The 18471-nt window shown below is 42.8% G+C and overlaps 1 protein-coding gene across 5 annotated transcripts in view; it reads right to left on the reverse strand.

The window, feature by feature from the left end:
- The window catches only part of FRMPD3 (FERM and PDZ domain containing 3), an 86884-nt gene that overhangs the window by 52981 nt on the left and 15432 nt on the right, over positions 1–18471 (reverse strand). Inside the window, exons 2-4 of one of the 5 annotated variants that reach the window (XM_059678916.1) lie at positions 17488–17642; positions 14347–14449; positions 10361–10406 (exon numbers count right to left, since the gene is read on the reverse strand). The exons of 1 other annotated variant lie outside the window; for it this stretch is intronic. In XM_059678916.1, the coding sequence (XP_059534899.1) occupies positions 10361–10406; positions 14347–14449; positions 17488–17635 (297 nt within the window). In that variant the 5' untranslated portion in view covers positions 17636–17642. Of the gene's footprint in view, positions 1–10360; positions 10407–14346; positions 14450–17487; positions 17643–18471 lie in introns of those variants that run through there. 3 more of the 5 variants (XM_059678920.1, XM_059678918.1, XM_059678917.1) reach the window with 3 other exon arrangements.

An 18471-nucleotide genomic window follows, 5' to 3' on the forward strand; every position in this document is an offset into this window, starting at 1 on the left:
CTGAGCCACAAGGATAATTTGTTGGCTGAAGACAATATAGCACAATGAAATCGAGGGCTGGATATCGTTCCAGAGTGATTACAATATTGATTGTTCATAGGATTTGAGACATGCCTTTGTGTGTTGCACAGCTTGGTGCTCAAATCCTGGGTGGGGAGCTGTAGGCTGCAGCAGGAGCATAAGAAAGGGGCAAGAGAGAAAGATCTATAGTTATGTTTAGGCAGTTCTCCTTGACTACATCAGTAGTCCAAATTTCCACTTGAGATGCTACAGACATGAGGAGGTGAAATCATTCTACCTGACAGACACTTTCTCCTTTTTTTGTGATTATCTGTTATGGGATGCCCTCCTGCACAGTGTGGAACAAGGCATCTCTAGACAACTGAATGGGCCATGCTGTCTGCTCTTCATTTTCACACATGAAACAGAGGATATGATTTATTAAGTTATCAAAATAATTTGGTAGTGGAACCAAAACTAGGAACCAGATTTTCTGAGTCTTGAATTAGTGATTGTTCCTCACAGCAGGCTAAAGTGGAAAGTCCATTCCTGATCTTTCATCCACTGGTTCTAGTTCTACCTTAGACCTATTGAATATATTCAAACATATGAAGAATCCAAACTAGTATTCTTTTATGTATTCACCTATAGGGAGGGGACAGCCTCCTTGCTATCCCTATCAAAAGTCCTAAATTAGATCCTGTCCTAGAGATACCACTACAAACAAAATATTCAGATATATAGGAGCAAAACCATGAAGGAGTAAGTGGAATTGCCATTATTTTCAGGGATTATAATCATTTTAGGTGTCTGTTTTAGAGCTATTTTCAGCTTGTTTGTGCCCCATTCATCATTGGCCCTTGCCCTGTTGGTCTCTAAGACTCCATCCTATTCTCAGTCTTTAGCCTCGATTGCTGATGGTGACTCACTCAGTGTTCTTTGCTACATGTCACAGAGTCATATTTAGCTTTGTGCTTCGACACAGTGATACCTGCCTTGCTGTGTGGATACCAGGGACTCTCAAAGGTTACCCTGTCCCAAAGCATATTTAAAGCTTAGCTATGTGACCTGAAGTTCTAAATACTGAAGTCACTCATTTGAATTAAGATATTGAGAATTGGGAAGGCCCTGGTCAAACTGTGAATGTGATATGAGGGAGGAGTATTGAACACAATTCAGGGGCCAGCAGACTATGGCATGCATGGGCCAAGTCCTGCATACCATGTGATTTTTTAAATCCACACTCGAGGATATGTTTATTGATCTGATAGAGAGAGAGATGAGAGAGAGAGAGAGAGAGAGAGAGAGAGAGAGAGAGAGAGACATCAAACAGTTGCCTCCCTATGTGTCTGACCTGGATTCGAACCTGAGACCTTTTGGTGCATGGGACACTGCTCCAAACAACTGAGCCACACTGTCTAGCATAGCACACCACCTGCTTTTATAAATAAAACTTTATTGGAACACAGCCATGCTCTTCGTTTATATATTGCCGATGGCGGCTCTGTACTATCATGTATGGCTTACAAAGCTTAAAATAATATGGCCCTTTACAGAAAATGTTTGCCAACCTTGTCACTAACTCATTAGGATAGAGTCACCCACTGTTTCTAAAGCATTCCTGATGACAAGAATCACTGGGGAATCCTTGTTAAAATACAGATCCCTAAGCCTACAACCAGACTTAAAAAGTCAAAATCTGCCCTAACCGGTTTGGCTCAGTGGATAGAGCGTTGGCCTGCAGAAAGGTCCCAGGTTCGATTCCGGTCAAGGGCATGTACCTTGGTTGCCAGCACATCCCCAGTGGGAGGTGTGCAGGAGGCAGCTGATCGATGTTTCTCTCTCATTGATGTTTCTAACTCTCTATCCCTTTCCCTTCCTCTCTGTAAAAACTCAACAAAATATATTTTTTTTAAAAAAAGTCAAAATCTCTGAGGGGGTAAGGCCCAGGAATTTACGTTGTTGAAAATGTCCTAACCCAGCGGTCGGCAAACTCATTAGTCAACAGAGCCAAATATCAGCAGAACAACGATTGAAATTTCTTTTGAGAGCCAATTTTTTTAAACTTAAACTATAACTATATAGGTAGGTACATTGTTATTAACTTAATTAGGGTACTCCTAAGCTGGCCTTTGCTAAAAACGTCCTCAATCTGATTGAGGTACATTCGCTGAGGTTGACCCCTTCCAACTCTCCCATCCACACTCGTCTTGTACACTTGTTTCGTCTATTTCCTTTTGTTCATCCTCTCTATATGTCCACCCCCCACTTCTTCTAACACCACTTCTTCAAAATAGACTCACCTAGGCCGAAAACCGACTTCTGCGAATGGGCCACAAAGTTTCAATCGCACTGTACGATCGCGCCCCCTGCACGTGGTATTTTGTGGAAGAGCCACACTCAAGGGGCCAAAGAGCTGCATGTGGCTCACGAGCCGCAGTTTGCTGACCACTGTCCTAACCCATTAAGCATATATTAATTGAGTACCTTAAAGCTGAGACATCTGAGCTCTTCACTGACCCATTTTTCCTTCAAGCAGCGAGGAGTATCATTTTGAAATAGGCACCCTTTCTGGATAAAATGAATTTTGGCTTGAAACATGGGATTAGAATTGCTAAGTACCTCCGGGGTCACTGCAAACCCCTTGAAGCAAATTTAAGCCAGCAGCTCGGTGGAATGAGCAATAGAGAAGAGAGCCTGCCTCTCCCTCAGAACTGAATTCAGCAGCTGGTGATTCTTTGGCCATTCTTTGGTGGTTCTATTAGCACAGATTTTTGAGTTGTGTTCTCTCATATCTTGGCCAAAGTTGGGTGTATGGCCAAACATTTTAGTGCATAATAGAGCCCACTTTGACAAATATGAAAGAATTTTCAGAGGATGAAGCTCAGGTTCCTGAAGCTTTGACAGCCTCTGGATTCTCCTTTCTGCTGGCTCACTGTCTTTCACAACTGAACCTACTTATAAGCAATTCCCATAGCAAGCACTGTGGGAGCTTAAGACAATAAAGAGCCATCCTGATTTCATGGGCCCACTAATAAGGGACACAGGCGGCCTTCCCTCACTTGGGATTGTCTAGAGGTGAACATGTCATCTCCCCAGCTTCCAAGGCCTCCCACAAGCCACACATGACCCTCACTCCCCATCTATTGCCTAGTCAGGTGGTTCTGCCTATAGCTCCCTGGACACACTTGGCTCCTCTGTGTCTCTTTACCTCTGGTTTCCCTTTTGCTCAGCTAAAAGACATCCCTAAAGCCCAGCTCAAATTCTACTTTGGTCCTGAATCTTTCCCCAACTCCTCCATTCTCCTCCCTGGATGTCCAATAGTACTCCTTGTTAATCCACATGACAATCGCTCATGTCTCCAACAGGTTATAAAAGAGATGGGTTATAAAAGAAATGACTTATTATATTGCTACTAGAGGCCTGGTGCATGAAATTTGTGCACATTGAAAGGGAATTAATTAGAGGAACGTAATTTGGACTCACTATCTAATATCAATAATATGTGAGCATGAGGCAGTCCGTGTTTCTGAAATTCAATGACATGAATTTTAGCTATTACTTTGCCAAATAAATAGAATTTACAGATATCATTTAAAAGAGCATTCAGCTTAATATTAAAAACTCTGGCTACCAACCAAGTCAGGCCTGTTTGCAACTTTTTGCCAGCGTTGTAAATTGTTTGCAATATCTGCCCATTTGGGGTTACATGTCATGGTTATGAATAAATCAGGCTTGCTATACTTCTTTACAACTGCCATAGCATCCTGATATCACTGCTGCATATTTCTGGGACTACCCTCAAAAAATGAAGGAAGTATTATCATTTTACCAATTGGCACATTGTCATTTTCAGATCTAGATTTGAGATAATCCATCAAACCACTATATTTTTCAACTCTCAACTTAGATTGATTTGCTTTGATGAAATTTATCCTATTAGCCTCCATTTTTTAATATGAATCCACGACAAACTGTTAATTTTCCTGCATTTAAAATAGGATTGAACATGTCCCGCACAGAGAGATGAAATCCATAATACTGCATTTGTGTGACTCGTGTCCTTACATTTTGTCTAGTATTATTGTTGATTACACTGTTGTCTCTGAGTCTTAATGCAATATCTGTTCCCCAGCCTTTTTCACCATGTGGAAAAAGAATAGGATATGTCATTGCATCTAATGTAGGAAACAGGATACTGATTTGTTTCATTTTAGTGGCATTTGGATTATTGGGATGGTTTACAATGAATGAGCAAGTCCCTTTCAAAAGGAGGTTCTCCATCTTCGTTTCTGAATATGACAGCAACCTTGGTTACATGGGGAGAATTATATCAACCTGGGTCACTATTAAGATAGTATTTAATTGCCATTGTTACTTCTGTGGGAGCAATACCTTTTGCTGCTGCTTCAGATTGGGCTTCCTTTTCTACCTCATGTAGCATCTTGTACGATTTTGTTAATTCATCTATTTCATGCATGAGGTTGTTGATGTTGATCATGAGTCTTTCTGAGCAGCCCTGGTTTTCTGGCATTGATAATCTTTTACTTGTAGCTTTGGCTGTATCCAAAATATAAAGTTGAGCAAACTTCCGAGAAACCCCATCCGAAGGATGTAAAGTTCCAGTACGGTGATAAACTTGTCCATGTATTCTAAAACAGTATGGCAAGATCAGATGCATGTTGCTCTTCAAACATTTTCTGTCAATAACGCCAGCATCTTTTGGCTGCAGAGCTACGTTGTATCAACAACACGGTCTGAGATGCAGGTGAATGAGAGTCCTGGCTGTCAGGCCGCTGAGAGCTGTCTGACCAATGGCTGATTCTGGCTGATTCTGTGGGGGTGGGACTTCCTCCTCCCTGCTGTCAGTTTTCACAGCTGTGATGAGGAAGCTGGGGTGACAGAGGAAGCAATGCCCTCCAAGCCTCCCTCTCTCTTGCTCTGCTCTATGTCCAGCGGCTTCCTGCTCTGCCAAGTCCTCCAAACCTTCCACTCTCCACCCGCTCTCCCTTCTGCTCTCCGCCGGTGAACGTCCTGGGAGCCCGTGGGCGTGGCTAGGCATGGCTGGCCTCACCTCCAGGGGCGCTTGACACCTGCATATGCAAATCAACCCCCCATCTTTGTCAGGTTAATTTGCATACTCACTCCTGAATGGCTGGTGAGCATAGTGGAGGAGTGGTCAATTTACATGTTTCTCTTTTATTATATAGGATGTCTTCCCCTAGCACCAAGCACAGAGTAGCACAGAAAAAAAGATAGCTGATAGCTAAGGTTAATAATGAATTAATTCAGCAAATATTATTTGAGTATCTAATATTGGCCAAGCACTATACTTTAAGAGGCTCTGTGAAAAAGCAATTCTTCTGCAGTGGTTCCAATTATTTTGGCTTTTTTGTCTGGCCAGGTGGCTCTAAGCAGAGGGTGGCTCTTTGGATATAGGCTAAGTTTTCAGAACCAGAAAATTAGGGTTTCATTTGAAGGACTGTCTGCTTGCTTTACCAGGGCCATTCTAGGTCACAACCCAGTACTTTATTTTAAAATATTTACTGAGGACATGCTATGTGCCAAGGTCTAATGGTACCAAAATTAATACATATTCAGTCAATTGTGGGGAATAATTGCTCAAAGATTAAGAACAACCTTAAATACATATAGGCTTAATAAGTGCCTAACTATGCAGAATAGTTTGAGGGGCCCTGGTCACCTCTGTGACTGCCCAATAAATTTCCAAATGGTCTGCCATGGTATGAGTAAACTCCTTTAAAAAGAAAATATCATCTGAAAGAGACTACATATTAGACCAACAGTTCATAATATGTATCTTGGCTATATATCAGATTAATCTGGGAGTCTTTCAAAAGGCCAATACCTAAGCTCCATCCCCAGGGCTCGGTCAGGGCTAGAGCTCAAATATTAATATTTGTAAGAGCTTCTCAGGTGACTCCATTGCATATCCAGGGGTGAGAACCACTATATTAGACCATTATCAGCCATGGAATGTGGGAGCTGGCAGGAGCCATAGAGATTGTCTGGTCCAATGTTTCCCAAATTCTATTGAGCACTAAATTTACTTATGGCTCTTATTAAACATAGATCACTGGACCACATTCTGGATCTATTGGGACACTGTCTTCCAGAAGAAGTAGTAATCAAGTTTGAACATGATGAGGGTTTGGTAAGAAGCCGTACCATCCATGCACCCATGAGATGCCAAGCGACTGCTGTGGACACAGTACTATGTTCTGTAATGTAGGGGCTATAACACTGAAGATATGCTGGGGAAGAAGCTTTCACTATAGCTTTAGAGAGAAAATTCTTTCAGTTAACTTGTCTTCTTCACAGTAATTATGGTCTATAAAGTCACCTCAAAAACTAAACTAATGAATACTGAACAGTTGCTCCTAGGGGAAAAGTGTGTGTATGTCTCAGTTATATTATAATCTTAAATTCTAAAAGCAACTCATCCTGTAGTTTCTATTTTCTTTATTTTACCAGGAGAAAATGAGGTTCTAAAGTGTTAAGTGACTTGCCTAAAGCCACCCCACTAACAGGGGTGAGAGTTGGGATTCAAACCCTATGCAACTGTCCCCAGAGCCCGAGCTTTTTGCACTACAGTGCACTGCCCCCTACCATCTTCATCCTCTGGGATACCTCTGTATGATAGCTGAAACAAGAAGACAGAGTATTGACTTGTTTGACCTCAGCTGGTAATGTGTAAATTGGGAGACTCAAATTTTTCATGCTCTGTGCATGTCTGCAAATGACTAGAAAAGTACTGTGAGTGTTAATTTTGTGGTTAGAAATACATTTTAAGGAATAGGCAAATTTGCAAACACACTCTGTTAATAACAAAGATTAACTGTACATAAATTCAAGATTGACATTCAGTCAGGATGGACTGGTCTGGCCACACCTATTGCTTTAAGCCTCCTGGGTGCCACCTGATCTCTCTCTTGGGACCTCTTTACAAATGATCAACCAAAGGATTAACACCCAGCAGAGTTAGAAGACCTCCAATACTCTGCTCTTGTGGATGGCTTGCATTCTGATTAGATGTCCCCTTTGTACAGGCTGCTAATTGTTTTGACTATCACCTCTGTGTAGACGTGTTCCCCCACATTTATTCTCAAAGGGTTTAGAGAGCACAAAGCCAAGTACTAGCATTTAAGCTCTCGGAGAGTAGGAACTTTGTTTGTCCTGTGCACTGCTATATTTCCAGTCTGGAAGAGCACCTAGAATAGTAGGCATTCAGTAAATGTTTGATGAATAAAAGAATGAAGTAGAAACGCTCACTGAGGTTAATAAGGAACAGGTGTTTGGAAGACATGAGTCTCATGCCAAATCTTAAAGGAAACACCCATCTATTAGAAGAGATGTGGAGTAATACAAGGACAGAAGGCGCAGGGCAGTAAGACATAAGAAATGCACAAGGAGGAGAAGGAAAGCAGCCTGACCATAGCAAAGAGGCCATGGAATGGGACAGTGGGGGCATTAGAACTGGGTCACTGGGATGATACAGTTGGGACACAGATGCAGGGAAGTGTTTGGCTTTTCATTCTGAAGCAAAGTTTGAACACTAACTTAGTTCAGGTTGCTGCGATGGCTGAAACTTGGGTTTCCTTCATTCCTTCAACGAATGTTTATCAAGTGCCTACTCTATGTGAGGTGCTATTCCAGGCACTGGGGAATACAAGCAGTGAACAAAATACAGTCCCTACCCTTGTGGAGCTGACATTCAAATGAGGGATATAGACAACAAATACATATAAATATAATATTTCACAGGAATGTAAAATGTTACTCTGGAAAATGGTCTGTTAGTTTCTTTAATAAACTAAACATACATTTAATATATGACCGAGCAATAGCACTTTGGAGCATTTTCCCCAGAGAAATGAAAACTTACGTTCACAAAAAACCTGTACATGAATGTTTAAGCAGCTCTATTCACACTAGCCCAAACCTGGAAATAACCCAGATGTCCTTCAATAGGTGGATTACTAAACAAACTGTGGTATATCCACACCATGGAATACTACTCAGCAGCAAAAGGAGAAAGACTATTGATATATGCAACAACTTGGATGAATCACAAGGGCATAATGCTGAATAAAAAAAAATCCCAAAAGGTTACATACTATATTATTCCATTTATATAATATTCTTGAAATGATGCAGTTACAGAAACTATAGAACAGATTAGTAGTTGACAAGGACTGAGGCATGAGGAGGAGGTAGCTATAGATATAAAAGGGCAACATGATGGATCCTTTTAGTGACAGAACTGACCAGTATCTTGACTGTTTTGGTGTATACATAAACCACACATGTGATAGACTGACACTGAACCATATACACACATTGTATTGATGTCCTGACTTTGACTTGGCATTGATATAGTACTGTAGATATGAAAGATGTAGACATTGGGAGAAACAGGCATAAGGGTACACAGGGATGTCTCTATTAGACTTTCAAATTCCTGTAAATTTACAATTATTTATTTTTACGGAATTTATTGGGGTGATATTGGTTAATAAAATTATATAGGTTTCAGGTGTACAATTCTATAATACACTTGCATATATTATTGTGTGTTCACCACCCAAATCAAGTCTCCTTCTATCACTATTTATCCCCCTTATACCTTCTCCACAATTATTTCAAAATAGAAAAATTTAAAAACAAAGATTTCAGTTCTGATGAAAAAATTAAGCAGTATCAGGAGATAGTGACAGGTAGATGCTAGGGAAGTTGAGGAAGGCTTCTATAAGCTGGTGACATTTGAAGAGACCTAACAAAATAACTCACAGTGAATCTCTGATCAGATCAGTACTTCTAATGACACAACAAGCATGTGCTTAGGAGAGAACTAGTAGCTATTTTCATGACAGAAGATTGGGGAGTGGGGACTGACTGTCCACTGCCCAATAGGCAACTACACATTCACAGTAAGGTGGGGAGGGAGAGGCCTATGGTAACATTTTCCAAGGGAGGGCAAGGCTTCCCTGCTTAGAGACAGAGGAGAATTGTGATTGACAAAGGCCTAGCTGTTAGGGAGCAAGCATGTCAGCGGGGGAAGGAGAGAGAAGGAAGGAGGGAGAGAATATGTGTGCATGAATGTATTGTGTGAGGTTCACACTGACACAGAAGAGCACTGGGGGTCAAGGGGAGAGGTGGTTAGTGCCAGAGTTTGAGTTGAACCCTATCCCCCTGACTAGCACCTGTGCACTGTTCTGGCTTTGCACAGAAATGTCATCTCTCTGGACAATCTTTCTTCCAGCTTTGGCTAGGAAATCCTGCTGTCCTTCAAGATCTAGCTCAGGTGAATCCTACTTTGTGAACCTCCTGATTTCATGCTCCCCACCCCCAAGAGATGTGACCTCTCTGATGGCTACGGCATGGGTGTGGGACCTCAGTGCTCGTGTATAGGGGAGTGTTGAGGACACTTGGAAGGGACAACCAGACTGGAGGTGTAAGAAGGGCTCTGAGTTTTGCACACAAAAGTTTTACACCTGGATTTGTGCATTTGGGTTAAAATTACTATAAGGATGCAACCTCGTAATGGACACTAAGTCTTCTGAGTCCAATTCTTAAGGAGAGGAGCCTAGGGGTTTTCATTTTTAATAAGCAGTCCTGCTGACTATATAATCAGGCAAGTTTGGGAAACATTGCTCTAGTCTAAACCCTCAATGTATGGATGAGGAAAGAGGTTCAGAAAAGGGAACTGACCTTTTAACTGGTCACAGCCAATTAGTGACTGAACTAGGACACAGCTCAACCTGTTTGTCAAACTGTCCCTCCTCAGCAACTTTACTAGTATGTTAAACTAGAGGCCCAGTGCACGGGGGGGTGGGGGTGGGGTGGGGGGGGGAGGTCCCTCAGCCCGGCCTGTGCCCTCCTGCAGTCTGGGAGCCCTAAATCCCCCCGCCACAGTTTTGGGTCTCATACATTGTAGGCCATTTAGTAAATATCTGTATGAATTAATGAATAATATTAGCACTCACTGTCTACAAAGACTTTATGGGAGTTAAACACTGGACAGGTAAATTTTCATGGGGCACAGCAAAAAAGAGGTATAAAATATGTCTGGAACTGTGGCAATGGACAGCTTTAGTGGGGTAAAGCAGAGGGCACAGGGCAGAACATAGTAGAGTATAGCCCTTCAAAATCCTCAAGCCTTGGATGTGAGAGCAGACAAGATGTTCAGAAGATATGTTTTAAGTTCACTCCTAAATCCTTGGCTCACAAAATGTTGGTCCTAGTTTCTTCTTCCATACTGTCTCCCATCACTATCACTTTCCAATATGGAGTCCTCACATCTCAGGAGGAAGGGTGGATGGCAAAGAGGCTCACTCACCTGATGAGTGTGCAGAACTGTAAGAACGATGAATTCCTTAGCGCTCCTACAGAGAGAAGAGGGAATAGGAGAGTAGTGTATCATGCACTAGGTATTCATCTAGCACAAGAAGCAACACCAGAATTTCCCCCTGGGCTGCATTCAGGTATATGGATTAGGACAGGGGGCTGCCTCCGCCTCCCGTCATTTGTGGCAGCTGACATAAATCATCCACATAGGTTCACACAGGCATTTTAAATGGTATTACTGTTATCACTGAATTTGTCATTTTTTCAGGTCTTCTTTTTTATAGTCCTTCTTACATTCTCTCTGTAGAAATCCCCAAACTTTAGGAGGAAATTTATCTGTAGACTAGAAAATTCTCAAGGAAAACTAAAGGTCTGAATTATGGAACTCAAAGGGCACACAATCAGTCTCAGGAGCCATGTACTATGATTAGTGGCAATTTGGTATTTAAGCAAGAGGGGAAATTCAAAGGAAGAACCCAAAGGAGGTCATTTGGTCATCATGACTCATACTCAGCAGATTTGTTTTAATTGAATGACCAAAAAACGAGAGCCAGGGAGCCACAGATGGAAGCCAAGACTCTCCAGATAGCAAATATTCAAAAAGATGAAGAATTTGAAACTCTTCCAACAAGAATTATGCCAATGATCAAACAGGCTGTGAGGTATGAACATCTTCTCCCAGGGATATATAATCCTTTAAAAGAACTAAAAGTACTGGAAAGAATTTGCCTTGAAGGAGCGTCCCTTCCCCTCTTCTTGCTGGCCTTTTTAAAATGTTTCTGGAAACAAAGGTATTCAAGAAGCAGAGTCAAAATGCTCTTGGTTCTGGTATTCAAGAAAGGCCAAGGCCCCCTGCTTAAGGACTTGGAACATTACCCATATTCAGTGAGGTAAAGTTCCGGGATGAATCAGTGCCAGAGTCTGGGAAGCTCCCAGGAGAAGGAAGAAGTTGTGTTCCAAGGAAAACACAATGAAAAAAATCTCTCTTGAAGAGGGCAGGGACATAGTGTAAGTCATATTATGTGACTTGTCTGCTCCAGCCCCTACCACGTCTTCCCATTTCATGTGGAACAAAGCACAAGTCCTTATAGTGGCTACAATTCTCCCCCTTGCTTATCCCACTACACACACTGGCTTCTCTTCTGTTCCACAAACATGCCAGACACACTCCTATCTTAGGGCCTCTGCCCTGGCTCTTCTCTTTTTCCAGCAACCTCACCTCTTTCAAGTCTTCCTTCAAATGTCACTTCTCCATGAGGTAGACACCGGCTATGCTATTTAAAGTTGCATCCTGTACTTCTTCTGGGCCAAGCACTACTGATCCTCTTTATCCTGATCCACTTTCTAGTCTTCAATAACATTCATCAACTTCTAGTATATTGTACAATTACTTATCATGTTTATTGTTTATAGTGTATTTCATTCCACCAGAATGTAAACTCTAATGTGCATAGATTTTGTCTGTCTTATTCGCTGTTGTATGTTCAGTGCCGTAGAACAGTATCTGGTGCACAGTAGACACTCAATAATAAATATTTATTGAATGAATGAATGATCCACTAGCCGCTGAGGTTATCAAATGAGAAAGCTCCATTTTGACCTGAAGGAGCTCTAAACTCCTTCACAAAATTGGGCTAACTCATTCTAGGGTGCAAAGATATCCACTGGAAGCAAAGCAAAGGCTTCTGAGGGCTTGGGCTGGAAGAACCCCAATGTGTCCTGATGGGGTTGAAAGAACTCACCTCATACTGGTGTGGTAATAGAGGGAGAAGGGTGGAGGGTGGGGAATACAATGGAAAACTGAACTTATAGAAGAGACAAACTAAAGCTCCTTTAGGAACCAGACACATTTCAAGACATTGAGCTGGACGGGGAGCATGTCAAGGAGGGCCTGCTCTAGACTTCAACAGGAAGCATTCCAGTCCTAGCCGGTTTGGCTCAGTGGATAGAGCATTGGCCCACAGACTCAAGGGTCCTGGGTTCAGTTCTGGTCAAGGGCATGTACCTTGGTTGCAGGACGGATCCCCAGCCCTGGTCAGGGCCCTTGTGGGAGGCAACCAATTGATATGTCTCTCTCACATCGATATTTCTCTCTCTCTCCTTTCTACTCTCTAAAATTCAATGGAAGAATATCCTCAGGTGAGGATTAACATAGAAAATAAATAAAATACATTTTTAAAAAAGAGGCAGCATTCCAAACCCCTCCAGAGCTAGTAAGAGGGTGTTGTTCAATACACAGGGCACTAAGTCTGCCTTTGAATGGGAGGCAGGGGCTTGGAGACAGGTGGGCTTTGGGAGAACAAGAAAGATGAGTGGGATAAAAACACTCTGAACCAAGAGGGGTTGAAGGAGATGGAGGCAGATATGGAACAGATTACATAAGGCAGAGAAAGAGAGTGAGAGAGCCAGCACATGGTTCCATTTGGGGAGATAAGCCAAGATACCCTAAACCAGTGATGGCGAACCTATGAGACGCGTGTCAGAGGTGACACGCAAACTCATTTTTTTGGTTGATTTTTCTTTGTTAAATGGCATTTAAATATATAAAATAAATATCAAAAATATAAATCTTTGTTTTACTATGGTTGCAAATATAAAAAAATTTCTTTATGTGATATGGCACCAGAGTTAAGTTAGGGTTTTTCAAAATGCTGACATGCCGAGCTCAAAAGGTTCGCCATCACTGCCCTAAACAGAGGTTAGCCCATAGAATTTAAATTCTTCACCTCTGTACACTCATTTCTTATCAACAAATCTATGCAAGGAGGTATGTGGTTGGTATGTATGTGTGCATGTCATGGGAGTTTGAGGTAGGGGAGTGTGTATGGTATATATATGTATGCATGTAAGGATGTGACACAGGTAGATATGGGTATGTGTGTAATGTATTATTTGTATGGTAATGTGGTGGCATGTTATATGTGTGCATGGTGTGTATTGTGCATGGTGTGTGTATAGTTTGTGGTGGCATAGTGTGATTCTGTGGTGTGTGTGCACTATGTGAGGACATGGTGTGTTTGTGTGTGTGCTACATGGTTTGCATGGTGTGTGTTATGTGTGTATTAGCTGGTGGCATGTTCAATGTGTGTTGTTTGTGTGGAATGGTATGGGGGTATGTAGTCTGCATGTTGTGTGTGTGACTATATATGTGCTATGCATGGGGTGTATATGTGGTATGTGGTGTGTGAGTGCTACGTGATGGCATGGTATGTGAGATGTGTGTGTGTGGTATGTGGAGTGAATGGTATGTGCATGTGGTGTATATGTGGTATGTGGTGGCATGGTGGGGGTATGGTGTGTGTGAGCTGTGGTAGCATGATGTGTGTGGTATGTGGTGTGTATGGTGTAAGGAAAAGGAAAAGCCAATATGATTACCCCCATGTACAGATGATGGTGGCCCCCTGATACTCCTTTCTCTCTCTCACCTGCCCCCATCTATAGAGGGCATGAAGGGGTCACACACACCATGAGTAAAATCCATAATGATAGGTTCCCTTCCTCAACCCACTGGCCAGGAATTTGGATTTTCTCCTTGGCTTTTTATTTTAGACAGGGTAGAGAGGTGAAAAACAATGTCTTGCTCACACTGTGCTTATCTCAGAGCATTCTTTTAATGACATGTTTGGTTCTCATTGGTCACTTGGTCTGTACCACTGCACAGTAAATAAAAAATCAAGGGGTTTCAGTGAGATAAGTAGTGATGAGGAAGGTGAGAGGTGAGCTCTGGCAGGAGGCTCTTCTTTGTGTCTGCTCACATCAATGCAGAAGGCTAAGCCAGAGTGTGTGATGATGACCCCTGGGGTTCCAGAAGGGCTGGATCCTGAAGTCCTGGGTAGCTAGAAGCCCTGGCTAGGGCCACTGTTCTTGGAAGGGGTCATTTCTCAGTGCCAGGGAGGACCATGGTAGCCCTATGCCACTGGTGGGGAATGGGAAGGAATAGTGCTCAGCTCCTGCCAAGGCCCAGAAGGCCTCTGTTACCTGATGAGTTCTATGAACCTCTCCCTTGGGGCTTCACTCACGTCCTCCTCATTAATAGCCACAATCTGGTCACCAGCCAGGAGCTTGTCCTCAGAGGGGCCTCCTGCAGAGGAGAGGAGAGAGGCATGAGGGCTTGGGGCCACTGTTGGGAAAGCACAGGTCTAAGAGAGTCACCAGCGTCTGAGGAAGTTGAAGTGGGTGCTGAGGTCTATAGGAGACAGCGTAGACGGAATGGTGCCGGTGGTGGGAATGCTCTTTGAGCTCTGTGCCACTGCTGCCTGTGGCAGATGGAGGGCAATGGACTGAAGAAAAAGAATGAAATGGACCTCCTTTGGTTGGGAGTGGTATGATAGCAAAGGCCTGAGACTAGGTTAATGACTGCTCTCCTGGCTTGGTTCTAAAGAGTAACACAAGCTTTCACTTCACCAGGAGGCTTCTGCTCAGGCACACGGAATGACTTCCAGACTACTGGAGGTGGTACACGTGACAGGAGGAATCTCCTTACTTGAATATATTCATATTCACTGCTCTGTAATGATTTAGGCATTCACTTTCCTGGAGACAAGGGGATCCACTAAAAAACCCAAAGGGTTTATTTTCTTTCAACTCTGAGGGAAGCTCCTCTCCAATATATGAGGGGGGAGAGGCACAGACCTTACATCACGGGCAGTTGGAAATTGTTTTTTCTCATTCCCATTTCTATTGTTGAGGTTAAGAAAGCCGATCTGTTTGAGGGATGTGCTTTCTAGGTTGAGGTAAAGGGTGGGGGTAGAGGGATACAGGCTGTTGTTTAGCAAAAATCTTTTTGAAGAAAAGCTTTTCAGAGATTAAAGGAGAATGAGAAGTCAGACACAGGCTCACTCAAACCTAAAATAAATGTTTAATGACATATCCCAATATCAAAACAGCCTGGACTCTTGTTTGTGTCCACTAAAAGGACTAGATACCAACTGCTCCCTCTCTCTACAAAATAGTGTGCTATGCAAATTCCAAAAACGTGAACAAAAAAACAAGCAACTATTATCACTTGAGCACAGAGTCCAATGGCTCTATAGCATGGAGCTTGTGTTCTGAGGGTGGCTATGCAGGCTCAGCCAGCAGGTTTCACGACTCCAACTACAATGGTACTCAAAGACTTCAGGAGCAGAGAAGCAGACTTTTCGGCCAGTCAGACCTGGACTCTAATCCCAATTGCCATTCACTGGTTGTGTGACCTTGGACTAGACATTTAATCTCTCTCCAAATCTCTTTCCTCATCTGTAAAATGGGAAAATACCTGGACCTATAATACATTATAAGAGTGTTGGGAGGATAAATGAGATGAATATATAATACTTAAAACAGTTGATTGATGTTGGTAAGAATTTGATAAATGTCCATTATTATATCCTCCCAGGGACAGTTTCTGCAACTCATTTTATTCCTTTTATCTATCTCTACCACAAATGCCAATCTTTTAGGTGGAGGCCACTCTATCTACTCTCTCACTTCCTTTCTCCCTTTCTTCCTTTTAGTGGAAATGGTTCTTATGAAACTCAACTCTCTGATAGCAGTGGTAGATAGTATCAATCTTCTACTGCTTTCACAGAATGGTTTGTTGGTATGCTCAGCCATAATCATTTCTCTGTAGGATGCTTCTTGTCTTTTTCTAAATACCAAATAAGTCATCTGCATTTGGGAACCACCTAGTCCAGAAACAGCTCTGTGGATCAGCCCAAGTCTTCATTGGGCTGGGCCTGTCAGACCCATGGCTTCCTGTGGCTCTTGCCTGTGGTTTTCCTCTTTCCACTCCTCTAACCCTTCCTCTTTGTTATACCACTTGAAGTGGGGGCTTCCTTCAGCCCTGTGAATTCTGTCTCATTTGAAGAGAAAGAAGGGGCTTGGGCTCCTGATGGTCTGTTACTAAGTCTTATGTGGTTCCTCTTACCCAGGACAAATTTGATTTCTGATCAGAAATTCATAAACCTCTTGTCAAACTCTATGACTGACTCAGGAGCCTGAGGTCAGCCACCAACTCCTGTACTGAATTGCTTTTTCTCTATGCCCTCTAGTTGAAGAGAGAGCTTACAAAAATCTTTTTTTGTTTTCCTTTGAGGATTGAAAAATTCATCAAATTTCTGCTAGACCAGTTTGTACTCTGGCTGCTCCTCTTGACTGAGCGAGAAACTGTTGTAAACATCTAAAGCCTCAGGCCCAGCAAATCAGGAACAAAGCTACTTTCTGTCTGTCTTTTCTGTCAATGCCTAGCAGGTTTGGAACAAAACAGTGCTTAGGCCTTTTCCCATTTCATTCATGATGGTGTTTCACACTTCAGGTGGAGCTTTCCCTTGTTTCATCCCACATGGCCTCATTCAAGCCCTGCTTCCCCTGAGTGGTATCAGATAGGCTCAGGTGCAAATCCTGCCTCTGCTGTTTTTTTAGACAAGTGACCCTGGACAAGTCATTTCTCTTCCTTTCTGCCTCAGTTTCCTCATGTACAAAATGAGAATGTTATTACTTACCTTGCAGGCTTGGTTGTGAGGATTAAACGAGATTATGTAAAACACACAGTAGGTGCTTAATCAATGGTAGCTGTTGTTATTGTTACTATGGCACCCAGAGATTTCATTCCCCGCCCCTCCCCTCCCCTCCCCTCTCCTCCCCTCCCCTCTCCTCTCCCACCTATGATCTGTATTCTGATTTCAGTCTTCAATGACTGACCTAGTTCATGAATGTGTACCAGTCTCCACAGCCAGATGGTTAGATTCTTGGGGATGGAAAATATGTCATGTACTTCCCTATAACCTTGCTGGACTTAGAGTAGGCAATCTATAAATACTTGTTGAATTGAAATTAAAATTTTCATCCAAAGCATGGCTCTTCTGTGAAGGTTCTATACAAATAAAAAGCTTTATTAAGACCCAGACCTTACTCAACCATCAACTGCAGCCTCTTCCTAGGGCCCCAAGCAGGCTGAAAGGGTTGTGCCAATCAGTCTTAAAAGACCAGCTCCCTTACACAGTGATTAGCTGGCAAGTCTTCACCCACTCTTCATTAATTCATTGGCAACACATTGTACTCAGGAGCTCTGCTCTTTGGGAAGATATATGGGTGCTGGGGGATAGGAGCCCAGGCCAGGGGAGCACCCTGAGGGACACCTACCTGGCCTCACAGATCGCACCACCACAGGCCTCTCACTGCCGGCCACGAAGCCAAAGCCATATATAGGGTCTCGGTGAATGGTCACTTGTCGCAGTGTCTCTGCTGGCAGCTGCTCACATTCCATATCATTTGCGCTCTCTTCCTGCATCACATGACTAAGGGAAGGGGAACATGGGAGCAAAACAAGACGCAAAGGCAACTAAAGCTCAGAAGCAGCTGGGAAGGTCACTGATTAGGGTGCTGGCTATGGCACCTGGGAGTTCACACACTTAGCTTCCTGCATCCTCTGGAACCAGCAGAGGCAATGAATGCCTCCTATTTCAGACTGGAAAAAGAGGACTCTAGAAAGGAGAAGCCATTTGTCTACATACAGGGTCAGAGCCAACAGAGGACACTGGTGCCACAGAGCCTGACATTAGGGTCAGTCCCTTCCTCAAGATATTGGGACTCTAGAAGGAGCCTAAATGGAAGGGTGTTTCAGTGGGGCCTTGACTTACGAGTTTAATTTGTTCTGAGACCGAGCTCGTTAAGGAGCTCGTTAACTCAAATTACTCTATCAACTCAATGCAAAAAATCAGCCGAGAGACAGCTGGTATCTCAAAAAACTGGTTAGTCAGGACACTCGTAAGTCAAGGCCGCACTGTATTCTGAAGGTTAATTGGTACCACTCATTGAATTGGCTGTTAGCTCTCTAAGAGAAACTGAAACTTTGAGAAAAGGGACTACAAAACAGGCAAGTAGGAAAGGACAGTGAAGTCATTTCAGAATGTGGAGTACCTGCATGAAGTCCTTGAGTGATTTTAACTTTAATATCCCTTAGGTCATATATAACAATAAACTATTTAGATGGCTTATATAAAGAAATGGGCTAACGTTCAGGACTACTGCCTTATGCAATTGTACATAATACCAACTAATTTCAGTTAATGAAACAACTGGAAAATGGCTCCTGTGGGCAAGAAGGGGAGATGTGCCCTGTGGCTG

This window comes from Myotis daubentonii, chromosome X (assembly GCF_963259705.1).
Source record: "Myotis daubentonii chromosome X, mMyoDau2.1, whole genome shotgun sequence".
NCBI lineage: Eukaryota > Metazoa > Chordata > Mammalia > Chiroptera > Vespertilionidae > Myotis > Myotis daubentonii.